The sequence below is a fragment of the Hesperophylax consimilis genome, chromosome 15 (assembly GCF_061612785.1).
Source record: "Hesperophylax consimilis isolate HC1 chromosome 15, BYU_Hcon_1.0, whole genome shotgun sequence".
Taxonomy (NCBI): Eukaryota; Metazoa; Arthropoda; class Insecta; order Trichoptera; family Limnephilidae; genus Hesperophylax; species Hesperophylax consimilis.
Genome location: NC_142850.1, coordinates 12,452,379 through 12,473,026, shown reverse-complemented (window position 1 = coordinate 12,473,026; position 20,648 = coordinate 12,452,379). Strand labels below are relative to the sequence as shown.

The 20,648-nt window shown below is 34.2% G+C and overlaps 2 protein-coding genes across 2 annotated transcripts in view; one reads left to right on the top strand and one right to left on the bottom strand.

Moving 5' to 3' along the window:
- Positions 1-7,384: 7,384 nt before the first annotated feature.
- Positions 7,385-9,939, top strand: RpS27 (ribosomal protein S27). The gene is made up of 3 exons (XM_089639979.1): positions 7,385-7,439; positions 7,820-8,039; positions 9,677-9,939. Exons 1-3 carry the CDS (start codon positions 7,434-7,436, stop codon positions 9,703-9,705), a joined length of 255 nt encoding a protein of 84 aa, XP_089496105.1. The 5' UTR covers positions 7,385-7,433; the 3' UTR covers positions 9,706-9,939.
- Positions 9,940-18,092: 8,153 nt separating this feature from the next.
- Rfk (Riboflavin kinase) overlaps positions 18,093-20,648 on the bottom strand; it is a 30,628-nt gene continuing 28,072 nt past the window's right edge. The window contains exon 4 of the mRNA XM_089639978.1: positions 18,093-19,977. Within this exon, the coding sequence (XP_089496104.1) occupies positions 19,777-19,977 (201 nt within the window). The 3' untranslated portion in view covers positions 18,093-19,776. The remainder of the gene's footprint in view (positions 19,978-20,648) is intronic.

Below are 20,648 nucleotides of genomic sequence, written 5' to 3'. Positions count from 1 at the left end.
GAAAATTAAAGTGATTTAGCTATATAGTGTAACCAGGTAAGCTTCACGCTGAGAATGAGAGATGACTAACTGGGTGAGTTTTTTTTATATTATTTATTAAATTTCAGAGTATCCTTTTTAAAAGACGGATACAACCGAGGTACAGGAACTAAGTTTACGACACCTGCAACCCAAATAATCTTCCCATAAAAAGGAATACGCTAGACGCATTGTCAATCAGCTGTGAGTGGGAGACAGGCCAATGACCTTTTCATATATAGGCCGAGAGGCGCGATGTACAGTCAGTCAAAGGGGAAGTTTTGCTAGCGTATGCCGTCCCGAATTGAAAGCGATCGGATGCAACCAGACGGAACAAAATGAAAACTTTTCTTCTGTTATTTGACTTTCTAATTTAATACTTTTCATCTATTGTTTGACTTTCTAAGTTACGAATTGGGATGCACAAAAACAAATCTAAAGTCAAAAGAGGGAGATGGTAATCTCCGAAATAAAACTACCAACCGAACAACTTTTCTCAACAGGTACCTTTCGAGAGGTAGGCAGCCTCTTTAAATTAAATGCAAAAATCAAACCAATTATCCGTTTATACCTACCTGAGAGGATAGGTATTCAGTAGAAGTTACCCATACCTAATACACGAGGATGCTAGTAACCTCATAAAATAATTACTAGAACCAAATATTAAAATACAGACAGTCCTCATCCTAAATTTGGCATTTCGAGTAGACCTTACATATATCTCACATGATAATTGGCTGAATGGGTAGGCACACAACCTATCGCTAAAAAGCAGGCTAAATGTCGACAAGATTGTCGTGTGTTATCTATGTTATTGACCTAGAAAGGGATGTAAATCCCCGACGACGAGGGAGTTACAACGTTTTCTAGAGGTGGCACGTAACTTAGGACCTTACGTGTCACATTTTCGCGACTAGATTCGTGACAAGGGATGTCATGGCTTTCCCCTTCTACACTCAGTAAAGTAGATTTCCTGGAGGTGTTTGAGGTTGGGGCAATTCTGAAATTGGTGATGAGACCTGGTTTTCTTTATTCTGGCGTGACGGTTGCCGATTTGGAACAAGGGGAGACCCGGCCGGTTGTGATATCCAGACACGCAGATATCGATCGCCTTGCTCAAATTATCATCCATCGGTTTTGTTTGGTAAAGAGGAGGAGCCAATCTTAGCTTGAAAAAAAATTCATTCCCTTTCCTCTCCTTCCCCTCCCAAAATATATACATGGATGGCGCCGACAACTAACACCATAAATTTATCGTATGTATATCACATATATAAAATCTAACACTTTATTATACTCACATAATCCTATGACAGGTAGACTCACGTAGCTAGTTTGAAGAGCAGGCGACTCAGAAAAATCAGGTTTATGAGATGGCTTTAAAACACAGCGGTAATGAATTCAACTCACTCTATCTCAAAAAAACCAAGGGATACCACACATACATAGATAACTAGGTTTCTAAACCGAGAAACAAAAAAAACCAACACAACGTTCGGTGAAGCCTTTTTATACTGATCCGTCTCGTGAAATGAGTACGTTCAAGGTCGTACGTCACGTAGACAAACTAGGATGTACACACTTGAAGGGGTGTGTAATAAAGAGAGAGGCAAGGGATTGAAAGACGGCAGGGAGGACCTTCCTACCCCGGATATATACATAACCAAAGCCTTATGGAAAAGTTACCTATGGGACTTAAAGAAAATTTATCGTAGAAAGAAGAGAAGAAAAAGTTGAAGTAAGAAAGGGCAGATCATTACAGGTTTCAGATTAACTCGAACCGATATTGATGATCAACTGAAATTATTCGTGCCTGCGTCTCTATAATTCTTACATGTTGTGGAAATAATTTGATATAATGTCATTAAAGAAGTACAAAAACGAACATATTTGGGTTAGAAAATAGATTCTGAGAAGAATTAAATTGAACTATTTTGGGAGAAATAGCTCGTATGAAAAATTTGCTAAAGTCGCCGAATTACGATGCGCGCATAATACACATTTATTTATAAATAACATTAAATGGTTTTATATTGGAAACAACAATTTTACTCGGGGGAGTTGGAAATACACACACAAAATAGTTTATTAGGTTATTTAAATAATTTAACTATATTTCCTAACCTTCAAAGTTTATGCAGAACGCTATTGGAAAAAAATGTAACTTTAATGCATTTTTACCATCTCCCCCGAAATAAAAAGTTGGTTTTTGTAGTAGGTAATCAAGTTGAAATGAAGTATCATTTTTTTTAATTCTGCATACGCGTGCACAAAATTCGGCAACTCTAGAGCTGTCAAAAACATTATTAAAAAACTAACTTAGAAATAACTTTGAGATGTCTGACACTGGGAGTTTAATTTTCAAGACTCCACTCTATTTTGATTGATTTTAATTTGAAACCGCACAAGAGCCCCAACCATCTGGAGCCAATGAAACTATGGCATCCCCAATTGGGGTAAGTTGTGACACTGAAGATAGTGGGGAGGAGAAGGAGATGGAAAAGAGGAAGGTAAAGGAGAATTACCTTGCTATTCAGATCTGGTCACCAAACACGGCCAAAGCCATTTCAATTGATAATCTTTCATCAGGGTGATAAAGAGTATCTTCCACTTTGGAAATACTAATACTAATTCTAAATTCTTCTTGTGCCTTGTTCTGATTGCTTTTAATTTTATTTTTTATGTCCCATTTCGAAAATAATATTATATTATTTGCATTTATATTTTTAAATATTTCTTGTTTTTGATCCCGAAGATAGCTTTGGTAGAGGTTTTCACGAAGACGCCATGTTTTCAGGGCCGACCAGGGGGGTATAACTCCGATACTTTTTTTGGTTTTTGATGACGTCGCTACAGCCCGACCAATGAAAAGCCGTCGTGGTTTGATCTCTCACTCTCTCTAGCATAAGACCCGTGTAACAGAAAGAGAGGCTACGTTCCACCTACCCGGAAATGCCTGAAACCATGTGACGGATGTGAATGTGACGCCATCTTGACAGTTCATATTGTTGTTTTGAGTTGTTTGATATGTGAAATGTCTGAAGGTAAAGTTATCAAGCCGTGTTGTGTGAAGGGATGTACTGACAGACAATCGACTCGACATAAATATCCAAAACACGGAAGCTTTGAGGAGCGCAGGTTCGGCGAATGGGCCTGTAGAATCGACAGAATCGAATTCGTATCTTAACCTATATTCGTTTGTGGCTGCCATTTCTCCATCAGAAACAAAAAGCCGAATGGATCACTTCGAAGTTCCGCACTGCCGACTTTAAATCTTCCCGGCATTGGTAGTTATCCGGATTTACGACAGTATCGGACCCGTTGTGACGAAAATACAGGTGCAAATCATGTTCCGCCAGGACCCTACATTACAGGACCGTGTGATGTCACCAAAGACCATATTATTACGTCTTGCGAGATATGAATCCTTCTTCCAAAAGGACTAAGGAAGATTATGAAGGTAAACATCTGTTCTATGTTACTTGGAAATATTCGAAAATGTCTTCATCCATTATGCAGATCTTTTTTCATTCCTTTCCTCAATCTAAAAGATAATTTTTTTTCAGATTCAAGTGTTCCTGTAGGACCCAGCGGTAGTAATTCAGTCGCCACACGAAAAAACGATGCTCCCTTGTGTAAGAATATTTATAGTTTCTTGTTTGATAATCATTATTGTTTCTGTCATATTAGTGAAATAAAATAAAAATACTTCACATGTAACAAAGTTTTTCATTTTTCTGATAAACAGAGAAATGTTAACATTCAACACTGTCGTAGAAAAGCACAATAATTGTTTGAAAATGTTTTTCCTTGTAAAGGAATTCAAATTTCTAGTAATTTGAAGCTATTTTTACGACGGCCTCGGGACGACAGATTTTCAACTTACAAAGCGCCGTCCTGAGAAAATGTGCCGTAAGGAAAGATACCTTATAGCTCATTTTTGCAGGACCGCACTTTGTGAGTTGGAACCTTGTCGTCCTGAGAGAATTTGTTAACATTTCTAACATTTATTTTTTAAAATAATATTTTAGGCTGATGAATGGCAATATGATCTTTCCTAGGTAGGCACCTAGGAAAGATCATATTGTCTATGGCCGCGCCTTTTTTTTATTGTTTCGGCTTCCTTGTCTATGAAATCAAAGGCTGTAATGACGTCATCGGTTAAAAAATAGTGGACAAAATTTCCCCCTACAAAAGCTCGGAGTTATCAATCTAGTGATTGGTTTATTTATGGGGCCGACCATGAGCCAAACGGCGCCTGGCGCTAGAAAAATTTAACGCCCTTTGTCAAAACCAGAAGACACCTAGGTATGTTTACTGTAATCAATAATATTAGGATGATTTGTATTTTTGTGTAACGCCGTTTCGGTAAAAAATAATCTCAAGAGCGATGTGTTACACAGAGATTGCTGATTTATTATGAATCTATTCAAATTATTGGTGTATTGGTGATTCCCGATAAAAAGGGGATTGCAATCTTTACGAACGAATTAACAGGTTTCATGATAATCTTTTAGTAAATAACAAATATGTTATCATGATGTCAGAACACGCGTTCATTAAAATCCAAATATATTTGCATTACAACGAAAATTCTTTGCATCGTGATGATATATTACTATCAAGGCAAATTGATGACATTCTTAAATTGTTGTTTTATATAAGGCCTGTTCATTTATCATTAGGGGAAAATTGTTTTCTCTCCGGGTAGGACCGTTAGTTGTAAGGTATTACCACCGACATGGCCCCTTGACAATTCGGCACCCGGGGCGAACCGCTCGAATTGCGCCCGCATAGGGCCGGTACTACATATCCATATATCAAACATCTTTCGCTAAAAGACGCAAGGAACTAAAAATCGCAAGTGAGTTGAAAGATGTGTTCACGATTGTCGATTCGGCGTAAAACTCGATGACTCATACTTGAAGGGCAAAAGTAGACAGGCTCTCAACTTTAGTCGCTCAGTTACAAACTTAATCAACTTTGTTGAAAGGGTGGTTACACTTGTCGATTAGCTTTCAAGTATCACTCAACAGAGAATTGATCAACTAAAATCGAAACATCTGAACTGCTATTAGACATATACAATTGGTACAACAAACAACGCGTAGAAATGCGTAGAAAATACGATTTAGGAAAATCGTTAACAATTCATTATTACTTATTAATCTTACAATAAGGAACTTGAGTGAAAAATATTATGGTTCAAATAATATCGTATCTACAAATAACTCAAATTCATTAATAAAATTTTCTTGCACACGCCGGGATTTAAACCCGCAACCTTCAGATTGCTAGTCGAAAACTTTACACCTCGATCGCGGAGGTCGTAAAATCTAGATGGATGGATTGCAAACTCAAGACGGGGCCAACGTGGGAACGCTTTCGGCGGTTGGCGCCAAGATCCTTTGACGTGTGCACGAAAACCGACAATAATCGGGTTGACCGGTCAAAATTTGGCTGGCGGCAAACGCATGCAACGGCCAAGTGGTCTTGTACACGTTGGTCCAGCGCATTGGCCCAACGTGTAGTAGCCACATTTCAATTTTAGTTGATCAACTCTCTGTTGAATGCAATGACTAAATAAAATAGACCTAAGTAATTATTTTTTTATTCAATGGTTGAATGACATTTGAAAGCTTGACAAGTATGAACCTTCTTTTAACAAAGTTTATCGAGTTTTTAGTTCAACAACTAACGTTGAAAGCCCATGTACTTTTGTTGTTCAAGTATGAGTCATAGTTCGAGTTTTACACCGAATCGACACGCGTGACCACGTCATGTTTCAACTCCGCTGGCGATTTTTAGTTTCTTGGGTTCCTTGCGCCCCTAAGAAGAAACTTTTTCATTCGCTCGTAAAAAAATGGCTGTAGTGATCGGGTGACATAATGTTCACAGTTATTGGCCTCTATAAAGCCTGTCTTTGGGATCAAAAACAAGAAATATTTAAACATGAAAATGAATTTTTTGAAATTGGTGTTGCGGGATTGACAAAGGTAGATATAAAAAAATAAAATAAAAACAATCAGAACCATGTACGAGAAGAATTTAGGATTAATATAAGGAACAACTTTTCTGTATATGTCGGGGGAGGTGGTAAAAGATGCAATAATGTTGTAAAAATTTCACGAGTTTTGACAGACGGCATTTTTTTCTGGTGTTTATGATCTTGGTTAATTTTGAAGGTGAGGAAATACGCTTAAATTCTTTAAATTAACCAAAAAAGAATCTATTTTGTGCACATATTTCCGTCTCCCCCAACTTAAATTGTTGTTTTCATTAGTAATCAATCAAGTTGAAACCAAACAATGCTATTTTCGTGTATTACAAGTTACTGAAACTCTTCAGTAACTTCTAATATCCTAATGCCATCTCTCTCAAAATAGCATTATATGCATGTTACATTATATGAAGTTACTCTTTCAGAAATAATTGCTTGTTTTTCCCTTTATTGATATTTATTATCAGTCTATACTCATCTCCACTGTATTTAGATTTTGTCTCTTTATATATTGTTCCTATCATATATATACTTACTATAGCATAATGGTATTCTATTTTTCTTATAATTAATGTAACTCTCTCACCAAGCACAAGAACCAGTTTCTTCATTGGTGAGATTGAGAACACAAATATATTTTGTATTGTGAATATATTTTTATGTACTCATATTATATCCTGTACCCACTTATATATATTAAATAAAAAAAAAATAAATAATGCACCTAATTCAATTCTTCTTAGAATCCATTTCACACGTAGCCCAAATACGACGTTTTGTGCTTTTTCAACATTGAGGTACATGGATAGAGTCTATATTCCTTACATAATCAGTGAAAAAAATTGGTCCGTGCGGGAAGTAGGAAGGGAGGTGTGGCGACTCTCGATGTCGCCCGAATCCTTCCGACCGCGAACGAAATATACGAACGGAGTCGAAGGTTGCCACGTGCCGGAGCATTTGGGTTACCGGCTCGCCAACTTCAAGCGCTCCTTGAGTTTTTTTTAAACTTTTAAAAGCAAATTTCACCGATTGAAGCCCGTGGTATCGTATATGGTATCAATGAACCGATGCAAGTGGCCCATATTTCGAAGAGCAATGTAGGCTTTATCTAATATACCTCTATCTTTTGAACAATAAATTTGGAAGTTCGTTTTCTGATTTATTTTTTCAGTTTCAAATCTGTTTTTTTTTTATTTCTATCCTTTCCCCCACGAAAGAAAAATGTCGTCCTATGGTGAGAGAAACGTCGACAAAAAAATAAAACGATCAATCGAATATACATGTTTTGCCACAACCTTCCCCATTTTCATAAAATTTCTGCAAAATCTATGGTTATATTTCAACGAAATAGGTTGTCACATATATCTATGAACATTTGTACTTCCTTTTCCGTTTCTGCAACTGAGCTGATACCATGCCGGTTCGTGTTGACTTATAACGTTTTATTAAAAAATATACATTTTAGGCTTATTTAACCGCCATCAAAGTGCTTTACATTTGTCATCCATATATTTCGTTGAATATGATTTGTCGAAATCGTCATTCCAGGCATTCTGTCGTGTTAAAGTTGGTCTCCATTCTGCCCGACTTTACACATGGCAGTTTTTGACATGCCTTATGCGTTTTAAAAAAAGTGTCGGAAGTTGTTCTAATTTATTGATATTTGAAGTGAAATAACGCTAAATTTAATCGCTGTGTATATTATGTTTAAAAAATATATATGACAACTCTTCGCCTCAAAAACATGAACCATAACCTCAAGTCTCATTTTCTTACTGATGAATATTGTGATTTTTTTAGCTCGCTGTGGATCTTTTGCACCCTTCGCCCGCCGCGGAGAAGAGGCGTCACAAGCTGAAGAGGCTAGTACAGCATCCCAATTCATACTTCATGGATGTCAAATGCCCTGGATGCTACAAAATTACGACAGTGTTCAGCCACGCACAGAACGCAGTAATCTGCCCAGGTTGCTCCACCATCCTGTGCCAGCCCACTGGAGGACGAGCCAGGTTAACTGAAGGTGAGGAGGGCTTGGTTACTATTCCCTGAAAGTATAATCAACAGTGACAAGTGTGACAGTGAAGATGGTCAGGTTATAAAGTGTACACGGTCTTCCATCAGAACAGCCTCATTTACCCTTCCTTATCTATTGTGCACGAGCCTCTGGTTCACATTTTTATGTCAAAAAACAGTATAATCTAGAAAAAAGATGTACATGCCAGTTATTGCATTAGTGTGGTGCAATATTATTGATATTGTCACATTGACAGTTGTTGCAAATGATTGTGAAACAATAAAGCTGAATAAACTAGGGGCTTTTTTCCAGGCAGGCCAACTTTCAAAATAACAATTATCTATATTTTAGGTCAGGTTAAAAAGTGTTGATGATCATCCCAGAATAGCCTAATTTGCCTTTCCTAATCTATTGTGCGTAAGCCTTTGGATCACATTTTTATGTCAATAACAAGCTAATCAAGAAAAAAGATAAAACATTCCAGTTATTGCAATTCTTGTGGTGCAATATTATTGACTTTGTCACATTGACAGCAAATGATAAAACAATGAAATGAAAATGAAACCGGTCAGTGGCTGAGTTGGCGTTGTGTCTGGGTCCCACACGGGCTTAGTGTGTTCTATTCCTCAGCTGGCTAATTCCTCCATCATGACACAAGCAACATTTTCAGCTTGTTGTAATGGCAGTAGATTTTCAAATCTTGTTAGGTTATTCGTAACCTAGGCCTACTTCCAAAATACCAATGATCCATATTATTATATTTTTCTAAATATTTGTGGAAATGAATACATTTAATTATTAATAGCTTATTTACATTTTTGTTTAGTAGAAGCCTCGTCTTTATATCATCGCCCCAGTCATAACTTTACATCTCGATGTCAGAACTGTAAATCTGTTTTTTAGCATAGCCCGCTTTAAGTACACTGTGTCTGGCATAAACCTCAGAATTGTTTTAATTTACCTAAATAGGTTCATTATCTCCGGTAGTTCATTCGAGGCTGACCAAAATCACGTATGTAATTAAATGTTAACAGCAGTTTTGTTTTGGTTCGTTAAAAGTTGCATGTGAACACAATAGTTTTAGGCCCAAGCTGCCACCTTCTGTTTCAAAATTTAATTTCTGTGGTTTTCGGTTTGGTTTCGTAAATTTGTTACATAATAATAAATGCTTTGCACACTAGATCCTATCCTTATCATTTGATTAGTAATTGAACATATGTTTTTCACAAGCAGAGAATTCGCTGTAGATTGCCTGACAAAAAACTATATATATTTAATCAAGGTTATAGGAATTTAGCAACTTGATGCAACCACCAGCACTCATAATATTATGCACCGTAGTATGAATTTCCGTTCCTCATTATGTCAACCAAAGATTGTCGAGCATTATTTTTTAAAAACATGGCAATAAATAGACAGTCTTTTAAGAAAAACCGTCAACACGATTGTCTTGCACCGTTTGTGCACCATTCATCATTTGGGTCTTTAAAACTCCTAACTGTAGCGAGGTTTTTAATAAGATGAAGGTTTGATTAGGCTGGCGGATTCAAACAAATGAGTTTATTTCTAGTTGTATTGTTACATGAACCGAGCGTATGTTCCTATAATCTAATTTACTTATGTTTACTTTTCTCTTGTTTCAGGATGTTCATTCAGAAAAAAGCAACATTAATAACCTACAAATACTGGGTGGTTTTGCTAAAACGCTTTCTCAGCGTCGGTTGAGGTGTCTGGAATTCCATGGCACGTGCTAAAGGAAACCGGCCTTTTCCCGCCATCGAGATGACGTCTCAGCAGAATCACCACCTGGAGTGGGCGCCAGTATGTGAAGGTTTTACATTGTATGTTTGATTTACTCTACAATTTTATGTATAAAAAAAATTTAATAAAGGCACATCCGAAGGAGCTTACGATTTTCATTTCAAAATTCATTCCCACACAATTTGAAGGAAAACCCCATTACAAAGAAGTTTGGTTTTTCGGTCCCTTGAAAACAGAAAATTGCATTTATTTTTTTGAAATTGTTGATCCCTTTTACCACTGATAACTCTCCTGCAATTCTCATAAACTGTGCATGTGTGGCAGAGGGGATCATAATGGAGTATATTTTATGGTTCCGTGAGAAACCTTGAGGAAGAAGGGAGCTCAAAAAAGTTGCTGATGAAATTAGAAATTTTTTTATGTCGATACTGCACTAGAGTCCAAACTGCTCTCAACTGTGACTGACTTTGGCATTCCTGATTTGGGTATGTTGTGAGGCTGAAAAGTGTGGAGGGGAGAGAAAGGTGGGGAAGTACCTAGCTATTCAGATCTGTTCACCAAACACAGCTAAAGCCATTTCAACTAATGTTTCAATTCTGAATTGTGGTCTTACGTCAGGGTGATACTGAGAGTATCATCCTCCTTAGAATGTGCTGCAAATATACTATGTATTATTATTTTTAATTAATAAATTGTGAAATAAAACAAATTAATCCAACAAAATTTACTTACGCACGCCGGGATTTGAACCCACGACCTCTGGATTGCTAGTCGAGAGACTATCTCTTGACCACATAGGCCGTACAATACATTACACAGATCCACAGAGTTCCTATATAGGTTAGGTTGCTGGGAAAAGTTATTCTTCACAGTGAGACAGATAATCAGCTGAATTGTCAAGTCATCGGGATAGGATATCGATTATCTTTAAACTTTAGCTTCATAATAACTTATATTGAGGCTGGTTTACACGCCACAACTTAATTGTTCATTTTATCAGTCAGAAGACACATGTACATTTTATGAATATTTACAAGTAACGTCTTTTCCTCTGTTTTCCAAATTTTCTGTGTTTTGGTGTCCTAACCTATATTCATTTTACAGTATTATTTATATTTAGTGTCTCACATGGGGGAAGTACTATTGTTATTTTTTTCAATTGTTTTCCTCGTAACGGGTACAACAACTTCAGACGCGGGGAAAATAGAAGATGGTCAAGGCAAAGTCTTGTCAATAATAGGTTACTGAGGGGAACCAGACGACTGGTGCAATTATTTGCGAATGGACGGTAGTCCATTGCAGGACTTGATAACGCCATACATAGTTGCCACAAACAGGGGAACACATATGTAAAATTATAAAGATGACATGACAAACAAAATTTGGAAAAATAAAAATGGTTGCACCTCCGGTGATGCAAACTGAGCCAAAAATGGATGTGAAATGTGTTCAACACGCTGTTTTGTTGTAACAGTTCTCAAATAATGCCTCTCCTGTCATTTCTCCCATCTGACTGACTTTGGATTTAATTCTGATTCGGTAAGAAGTACATTTAGCTGTCTACATGCTCTGTTTTACCTATATATATGATTTGTGGAATCCAATAAAACATACGATAAGTCATAGTGTTAGCGTGTAAGCCAGCCTTAAGGCGGTGTCTAGTAATTTATCAATTCGAAATAATGAAAATATTATTACGCAATACGGTAAATATGATGTTCTTAGCCGGAAAAAAAAAATTATTTATTTTTATTATTAATACAGACTTAGCATTTATCAAAATTAAATCAGAAATATGACCTTTTTATGGCCGTCCTTTCGTATTGTTCAAAAAATATTTTAAAATTTGAATATCCTCAAAAAATACCTTGAAGGTTTTTCTTCAAGACTTCGTTCAGAAATAAAAAAAAAATAAAAAAATAAGGTTGTGGTATAATTATTTCCTAGGTACTATCTTTAATGTTTTTGTAAATGCGGTTTACTAAACTTTGGTTAAATTTATTCTAAAAAAAGGAACGAGGAATAGTTTCTATTATTTTTGTCCACTTTTTAAAATTATTTTCACATTTTTAAATTACCATTTGTTTAAGAGTTTCGAGTTTATTAAAATAATAAATTATTTTGCCGTAAAGTGGCGACATTAATTCAGCTACCACGGCAGAAATTAGAACTGAAGGCTTATTTTTAAATATGTCAACAGATGGCGTTAATCACGGAACGACCCTTGGAATTTTCAACAAAATCTTGCGTGTCATCAGTCAGCGAAGATAATACCTACTTGTATATACGAAGAAGTTTGCCAGTATTTTTTTATAAATTGACGAACGGTCTTGCTGTGCACGTGTTTATACATGTGTTAGTTTTCGATGCGGACATGCTCACACACACTTGTGTATATTATGTAAATATGTTTTGTCATTGATTTTGAGGACAGGCATCAGAGATGTTCATCGAGTTAGGTTGATACGATTCGTCTTCACATTTTTTTATTGTATAAGTAAAATAATATTACATTTATTGTGAGGTGTGCTTAGCTGATTCTTATTTGGTACATGCTATATACGTTCATAATTTTTATTTCAAATTTAATGTACTTTACATACGATTTTTACATATTGAAGTGAAACTTCTTTACGCGCGTTATGCATTTTCGAGGACCGGAGTAAAACCGACTCATGACCGTCAAGTGACTCAAGGCCGATAACGCGACTAATTACCCTCGCAGACGTGCGTGACAAGTTTTTTTAGTAAAAAACACAGCCGTAAGTGAGTTTTTCAAAATTTAAAATTGCGCGGGACAAGTCAATTGAGGAGTACACGTCGTATACGCGGTTCTCGTCGCACAAGATACCTCTCTTCGCGGTCTAGAGGCAGAGAGTTCGACACTCGTTATGCAGGACCCGGGTTCGAATCCCATATTTTTATAATTTTTAATTTTTTTTATCACATGCTACTTATAAATATGTGAATTTATAAGTAGCAATTTAGTAGTAATTTATTTTTACTTGTGTCATGAAATTGTTTTTAATAAAGCATTACATATTATTTACTTAGGCACCGTTGTTTTCTTCTATGATCCTTATTAAAAAGCTAACAAAAAGCATTTTTTTTGTTATCCTTCAAAACATGCATTTTTTACTCTTGAATAGTCTTCAAGCACGTTTTTTTTATTACGGTCAGAGCCCATTGATGTACCTACCTATTGTATTTTTTGTGTCAGCGCGGAGCCTTCTGCAGTGGGAAAGTGTTTTAAAAAATCAAATAACAACATACAATATAAGTCACTTATCATTAGTGACATCTTACGAATTTCAACAGAACTTTTTTAGTACAGAACTGTCTTTAAATGGCTAGTGAAACCGAGTTCCTCCGCTGGGGGGCATTGTTGTAGTTTCGTTCTGAACAGGGTACCTATTATACTTGGCCTTAAGAGTCAATCCTTTGCTTTGATCGAAAAACTGTAAATTTCAGCATATTGAAACTTTCCTACAAAAACAGGATAGGTCACATTATAATGTGTATTTAATCTGCATATGAATACTCTTCATTGCAGAAATGGTTGGGAAGCGCTGCATTTATTGATCTAATTTAGGACGGGTTGTTTCGGAGAATCTGAATAATTCATCAAATTTCAACATTCATTTTCAAGTTCTGTGAAAGACTTATTCAAGTTCTGTTTTTATATCATTGTTGGCTAGTTGCTTGACAAAACTGAAATGAAAACAGAACTTGAAAAAGTCTTTCACAGAACTTGAAAATGAATGTTGAAATTTGATGAATTGTTCAGATTCTCCGAAACAACCCGTCCTTAGTCTATGGCTGCATTCGATCATTGAAACATCTTTTAGCAGTGCAATAATTATTTTCCATGACAATCCAAAGCTTGTATGCTCCGAGTGTGGTTGGTTTATTTATGCTCCGAGTGTTTAAAAGTGGTTTCAGTACAAAAAATATCACTTCATTTAGGTAGTACTTACTGATACTTGCAATATTATCTAAATAATAGGTACATACCTATAATACAAAAGAAGACAAATAATTTTTTATAAAATTTAATTTTCACAAAAATAACAATATAATAATGGGAATGCATTATTCTTTTTTTAAATAATAATTTACAAAAAAGGAAAAATCGATAAGTCAAAGATTGTGTATGTAATATTTGTATGTTTATCAAGGTCGCGGGTTCGAACCCGGCGTGCGCAAATAAATTTTATTTGATTAATTTGTGTTATTTCACAATTAATTAATTAAAATAATATATATGTAGTATATTTGCGGCACGTTCCAGAGTGGAAGATACTACCAGTATCGCCCTGATGTAAGACCACCATTCAGAATTGAAACGTTGCTCCAAATGGCTTTAGCCGTGTTTAGTGACTAGATCTGAATAGCCAGGTACTTCCCCACCTTCCTCTTTCCCTTCCCCACTTACCTTCAGCCTCACAACATCCCCCAATTGGGGATGCCATAGTCTCACTGGCTCCAGACGGGAGCAGTTGGGACTCTTGTGAGGTATTCACTATAAAAAAAAAAAAAAAAATTGAGCCTTATGCGGGGAAAAACAGCATTATCGAAATAATGCGTGGTAATGAAAAATGGCATTATACTTTTTTTTTTTAAATGTTTTTTGTACTCAAAACTTACAAATAAATAGATTAAAATACATAATAATAATGTTTGTTTATTTCAGCTAAGCCGCTCTGATGAGTGCAATATTCTGCCAATGTAATGTTCGTTTGTTCAAAATCTTAAATCTCCTAAAGTTCTACACCGATTGCTTTGAAATTGTGACACAACTTTGCATTCGAATATACCTGAGTTTTTATGTACCTATTTTATATAGATGTCACCTGTGACAGGTAAAAACATTTTTTTTTCAAACCGGCGGGGTATAGCTAGTAAATAAATAAATTACACGATATTAAGTTGAAAATAAACATGTTGTAAATTTATTTGACTTTGAATGCGTATACGCCCACTACATTCAAATCAAATGTTGAACAGTCAATATCACCGAACACACCTTTTTTCCACATAAGGACTGATAAATAATTTAATTTGACAATTCCAGAAGCTATTATGAATAGAATTTATGGAAGGTAAATAATTGTAAAAAATAAAATTTGTAAGCATTTAAATAACAGGAAAATTAATTTACAGCCCATTTCTCCAAATTTGCACCAAGCACCAAATCATGTCAAGAGTTCATAACAAAAATCTCAAGTATAAATAATCCAACAAAACAATATTATTTACTAAAGACATACTGCTGATAGTTTCATTGTCACCTCTCTCTCTTTCACATAAACGGCACATGTGACAGAAAGAGAGGTTACAAGGGACCACTGAATGGCAGAACTATATTACAGTAAGCGTAAAACACAATCACAAATTAACCCTAAAAAAAGTGCACAGAAATTGCTTTCATATATAAAAAAAACTGCAAAAGCTTTGAAAATATAAATTTTGATAAAATTTATTATAGGTAAATAATATTATGAAAAAAACATATTAAAATAAAACTAACCATTTTCAAAAGATAAAGTAGATTTTTGATGCACAGCATTAAGTGTTATTATTAAATTGATAAAAAACAATACCAATCTTTTCAATAATATTTTTTTCTAGAGATCAAAATAAATTATATTTATTAACCAATTTGGTGAGATGACAGATTGGCTTAGTAGCTCAATTGATAGAGCAATAGCCTGGTAATATAAGCTTTGGGATTGAATCCCCCTATGTTCTATCTATTTCATCTTTATTGTCTGTTTCTAGGATTACATTATTATGTACATTTTTTATTGTATTAGTTATCAAAAATTTGTACAAAAGCAGTATACTCAGACCACAAAGAGATTGCCCGCGGAGTGGTCGAGAACAATAGTTATATATTTATTACTATATAAACATTAAATTGTAGATCCTAATTTCACCATGGGCATCTCAGTGATGGCACTATTAAGTAATTATTGGACCTACCTACAATATTTAAGTATTACAGGTTAAGTAACAATGTTTACATAATTTAAGTATTTATAAAAATTTCAGAATAACAAAAATTAACAATTAAATTTAAGTTAGGTGTTACACAGTAAACACAACCATTTTAAATAAAAATATTGCGAAGTATTTTTTATTTTTTGTTGCCAGAAAAGTTGAATTAAATTAGAGAATACCATTACTTAATAAAGTGACGTTTTTATTTTTGTCTTTAACTAACCTAGTAGAGTTGATATTCAAAGGCAATATGAATGTATAAGGTTGTCACTGCAATTGCAGTGCTTCGTACCGTGACGTGTACAAGATTCTTCAACACTACAAACGCATGGGTCTGCCCAGGGGTTAAGCCGATTGACGTGGATGTTGCATATATTATGTGATACATCAGTGACTATCCATCCCCATATGCAAATTTATTTATTTATACACCAAAAAAAGGCTTTTACATATAAATAGTGCACGAAATCATAAGTATACAGTGTACACAGGAGGATATCTGTATTATATCCACTTGAGCGATTTTTGGTTAATTTGCAAAAACGTTTTGAGCGTTCGCTTATCATGATGTGCTAAAATTATAGAACCTAAAAATATGGGATAATCGGCGAAATCTAGGTGGATTTATTGGCTTTAAAACGCAGTAAGCGTTAAATAATATTTCAAAATAATTGGTAAATGTATACATACAGGGTGGTGTTAAGGGACGTACATGACTTACTTTAACTAGTGAATCCTGATATATTTGGAGTAAAAAATGTAAATAAAATTTTGTCTCCGGTGACTTTTTGATGTTGTTTGTGATTTTTTTTTTAAATTTTTCCACATGTCGTCACTTGTCACTCAGCCGAGAAACCATCCAATCCCTCATATGACCCTAGCTTTCCAATCCCTACTGATTTTCTAAGTTTTTTGTTGAAAAATAAAACAAACATCAAAAATGTCACCAGAACCCAAAATTTCGTTTACATTTTTACTCAAAATAATGTCAGGAATCACTGGTTAACTCTTGACAGGCCAAGATTCCAAACAAAACATCTGTAACCTGTCTTCCGACGACCCCATGCATTTTTCTGTCTTATGGGCTTTTAAACTATAGAAATCCCAATTATTAATGGTAACTTGTATTTGCGCAGGAATACGTAAAATACTAAACTGATATGTCAAGTATTTAAGCTAATATAAGGAGGATAGTAATTTTTGGTATTAACTACTCCCCCACTTGGCTGTGGGATAGTTAAAGTAAGTCAAGTACGTCTCTTAACACCCTGTATATAAAACCAATCGCTCGAGTGAATATAAGAAATAATAATAATGAATGTAGATGTAATTATAAAGTAGGAACAAAATAAGTACATGAATATAGCTGAATTGATATTACAAGTAGAATGAAAAATAATATAGCTGATGTGATGCAATTGATATTACAAGTAAGTACAATGAAAAATAATAAAAAATGTGACATATTATTTGATCTGTGAAATGTCACTAAAACACATGCACTTGTGGTGGGATAGATTGCGTTAAAAAGGTCAGCATTGTTACGGTTAATATATTTAAATGTGTTAACAATCTTGTAATACTACAAATGTAATTAAATATATTTAAATGTTTTAACAACCTTGCTTAGTCCTGATATTTTGTGAAAATTATAAAATTTGAAGTAGTTATGTCAACTAATTACTGCAACAAAAAATATTCTAAAACATTAATTTTGTAGTTGCAATAGTTTTTCATCCAAGCAGAAAATTCTATAAATTATGTACATCTATGAATAACTTCACAATAAATCATTATAGTACATAATACCTATATCTATAATGTCATCATAATTTTGTCAATATATTATTTTATATATACACGGTGTCCGGAAACTCGTAGTACAAGCGGGAAACTGGAGAATCTACACCACATGGGGAACCCAAAAAAACATAAAGTTTTTTGATTTGAGCATTTTCAAAAAAAAAAAAAAAAACCAAAAAAAAATATTTTTCGGCTATTTTAGGGTTAAAGTTTTTTCTGGTGTTTAGGGTTGAATAACAGATGTTTTAACCCTGCAGAGCAGAAATATTTTATGACTACACCCGGTTAAATGAAGGGTGATTTCAAAATAATGCTTCAAATCCGAGTTTCTTCATTTGTTTTACTTTCAAATAGTTTTAATTAGTTAGGTACTTTGATCTTCAGTAATAATTTATAAGAATTTGATTAAAAAAAAAAAAAAAAAAAAAAATCAACTTCAAACTTGATTTACTCGATAACGAAAGCTCAAATAAAAAAAAAATATACTACAAAATTTTTGGATAATAAATTAATAAGTGAAAAATTAAAATGCAGATCCCATTGGAACTCAAGAACAATGACTTAACTTGCATTTATCTTTTATCTAAATTGTGCTATTAGAGTTGACCCAAATAACACAAACTTAGGATTGTGTATTGGTGCATATGTATACACTTTCGACAGTGATATCCTTGCAAAAAAATCATTGAGAAATTGCCTTTTGACTTGTTTAGGCCTGCATAATATTATTAGAGAGAAGGGGACACTAACATAATCATCAAGTTTGTTTCATTCAACTTTTTCAATTTCACCGGAATTTTCTTTTAAAGTTCTGGTAAACAAGCAAATTTCTGTGAAAATTTCTTGCCGGCATGGTATTTCCGTATTGTCGGTCAAGATTGTCGTGTATTGCCCTGTCTTGCCGGTGAATTCACTCGGCTACCAATATTACGACAGTATTGCTAGGCCAAATCTATTTCCTCCGTTTTTTCAATTCAATTCTGTTGATTATTTTTAAAACAATACAGTATTGTTAATTTTAATGCATTTTGAATACATACATATATAAACAGTGTGTATCGAATATTATACTAGTAATAACTTCTCACTCTGTTACATATGTGTGTCTCTGTTCTACCAAAACTGTTAGAATTTAGAATTCTATTCATTATTATGTAGTTAGTAATAAACACGCAACACTATTTAACGGATATTAACTAATTTACGGAAGATAGGCACAAGAAGGCTATACTATCAGATCTCTTTAAACAATATTAATTTAACCTATGCCTACTTATATGTTTTATATGAACTTTTGTCTGTTACTTTTATATGCTTCTAGATTATTTTGTTGTTTTGTAAAAGAGCTTAGCGGAAAACTTTATTCTTGATATTTTGCATGGGTTCCGTTTTATAAGGGTAGGTACGCTTCCAAATTATGTTTCCGAAAACATATAAATAACAGAAGAGAATTTTGGTATTTCTTATTTAATACCAATCAATCGGATTTCCGGGTGCAATGATCAAATGTTATACGTTTTCAAAATCTGTATTACAAAATAGAAAAAGGTTTCGGAATTAACTTATTTTTGTTTATTTTTGAATCAGCTGCCCAAAATTGCAAGTATTTTTTTTATATGTTCCTTGATAATTCCCAATGATAAGATCGACAGAATTTATTGTTTTAGCATTGGAGAAAAATAATTTTCGGCTGCGGCGCTTTTTTGCATTATATCATTGGTTTATTAAAAAATTATGGTTTTAGAAAATATAAATAGGTTTGCGACACCAGCGACTGCAAAGTTAATCACGCCAAGCTTTATGTACCCCACTCTCTATGGCTTATGAATAAATTGACTCTCCGGTTAAAAAGGTTGCTCATCACTGTTTTAGAATTTGTATTTGTTTATTTTATTCTTTTTGACGTCATTGTACGATCTAATTAATGCTATATTTAAGTTATTATGTTTAGTATTTTCTTATGCTTGTAATTGACTGTGGCATGCAATTACTATTTATGGTAAATTTATATCATTGATATTAAATAAATAAATATTAATAAAATATATCATGATTTTTTTTTCAAGTTTATACAAGCACCTTTATGAAGTCAAAAAACAAATTTGAAAAATGCTATATGCAAGCAATGCATCTGTATAAGTAGGTCCTGTGTTGGGGTCAACTCTAGTTGCAATACCTAAAAGTTCTCTTCGTTAATGTATCGTATATATTTATCTTTCATCAGTTCCTGATTTGCATTGCAAATGTCAGTCCGAATGGCTTCTATTAAATCATCCACTGATTTGAAGTTCATCTCGTCTCTCAAATGTCCAAGAATGCATACGCTCAATTGTGATCCGTAAAAGTCGCCTTTGAAATCGTGAAGAATGTGGGTCTCCTGAAAATTGTAATACAATAGATAAATATTATTGTAGAAAGCAATCACTTTGTGGTTTGACATATTTAAAATGAAATAAAATAATTTTTGTTTTAAAACCACCAGCTCCGTGCGTCACTGGCATACGGGTTGGTATCAGCACTCCATTGTAGACTTCTTGCCTCTTTGACCAACACTGAATATGTATACAGCAAACATTTATCTATTGAAAATGAAATAAAATAATTTTTGTTTTAAAACCACAAGTTTTTAATATTTTTTGAACCGACCGGTTTCGCTTTACTCAAGCATCTTCAGGGCCCGTTCCCACTTCCGTTTTCAAATCGGAGGCGGGTCCCGTTTTAAAAACGGATGGCCAATGGCCCTGTTCACACTACCGTTTTAAAAACGGATCCGTTTTAAAAACGGACCATACTCTACGAAAAAAAATAATTGTCGATTCAACAAAAACATGTTATTTGCTCATCCTTCAGTAATGGTGCACAATGGACGACGATGAAGCTCTTGTTGTCATGTTGTACTTATTAAAAAGAAGGAAAAAAGTGAAAAGAAAATTTTGAGTACACCCAATCATAGCCGAATGATTTTCTGTAGGAATTTTCCAAGTGTTAATTGGTGAGTTGAGAAGTGATGAACTAAAGTTCTTTAATTATTTTAGAATAATAATGATT

Excerpts from the sequence above, each read along its gene's own strand:
- RpS27 (XM_089639979.1), top strand. Across the intron at positions 8,040-9,676 it reads ACGAGCCAGGTTAACTGAAG|GATGTTCATTCAGAAAAAAG; the intron begins GTGAGGAGGGCT and ends CTCTTGTTTCAG.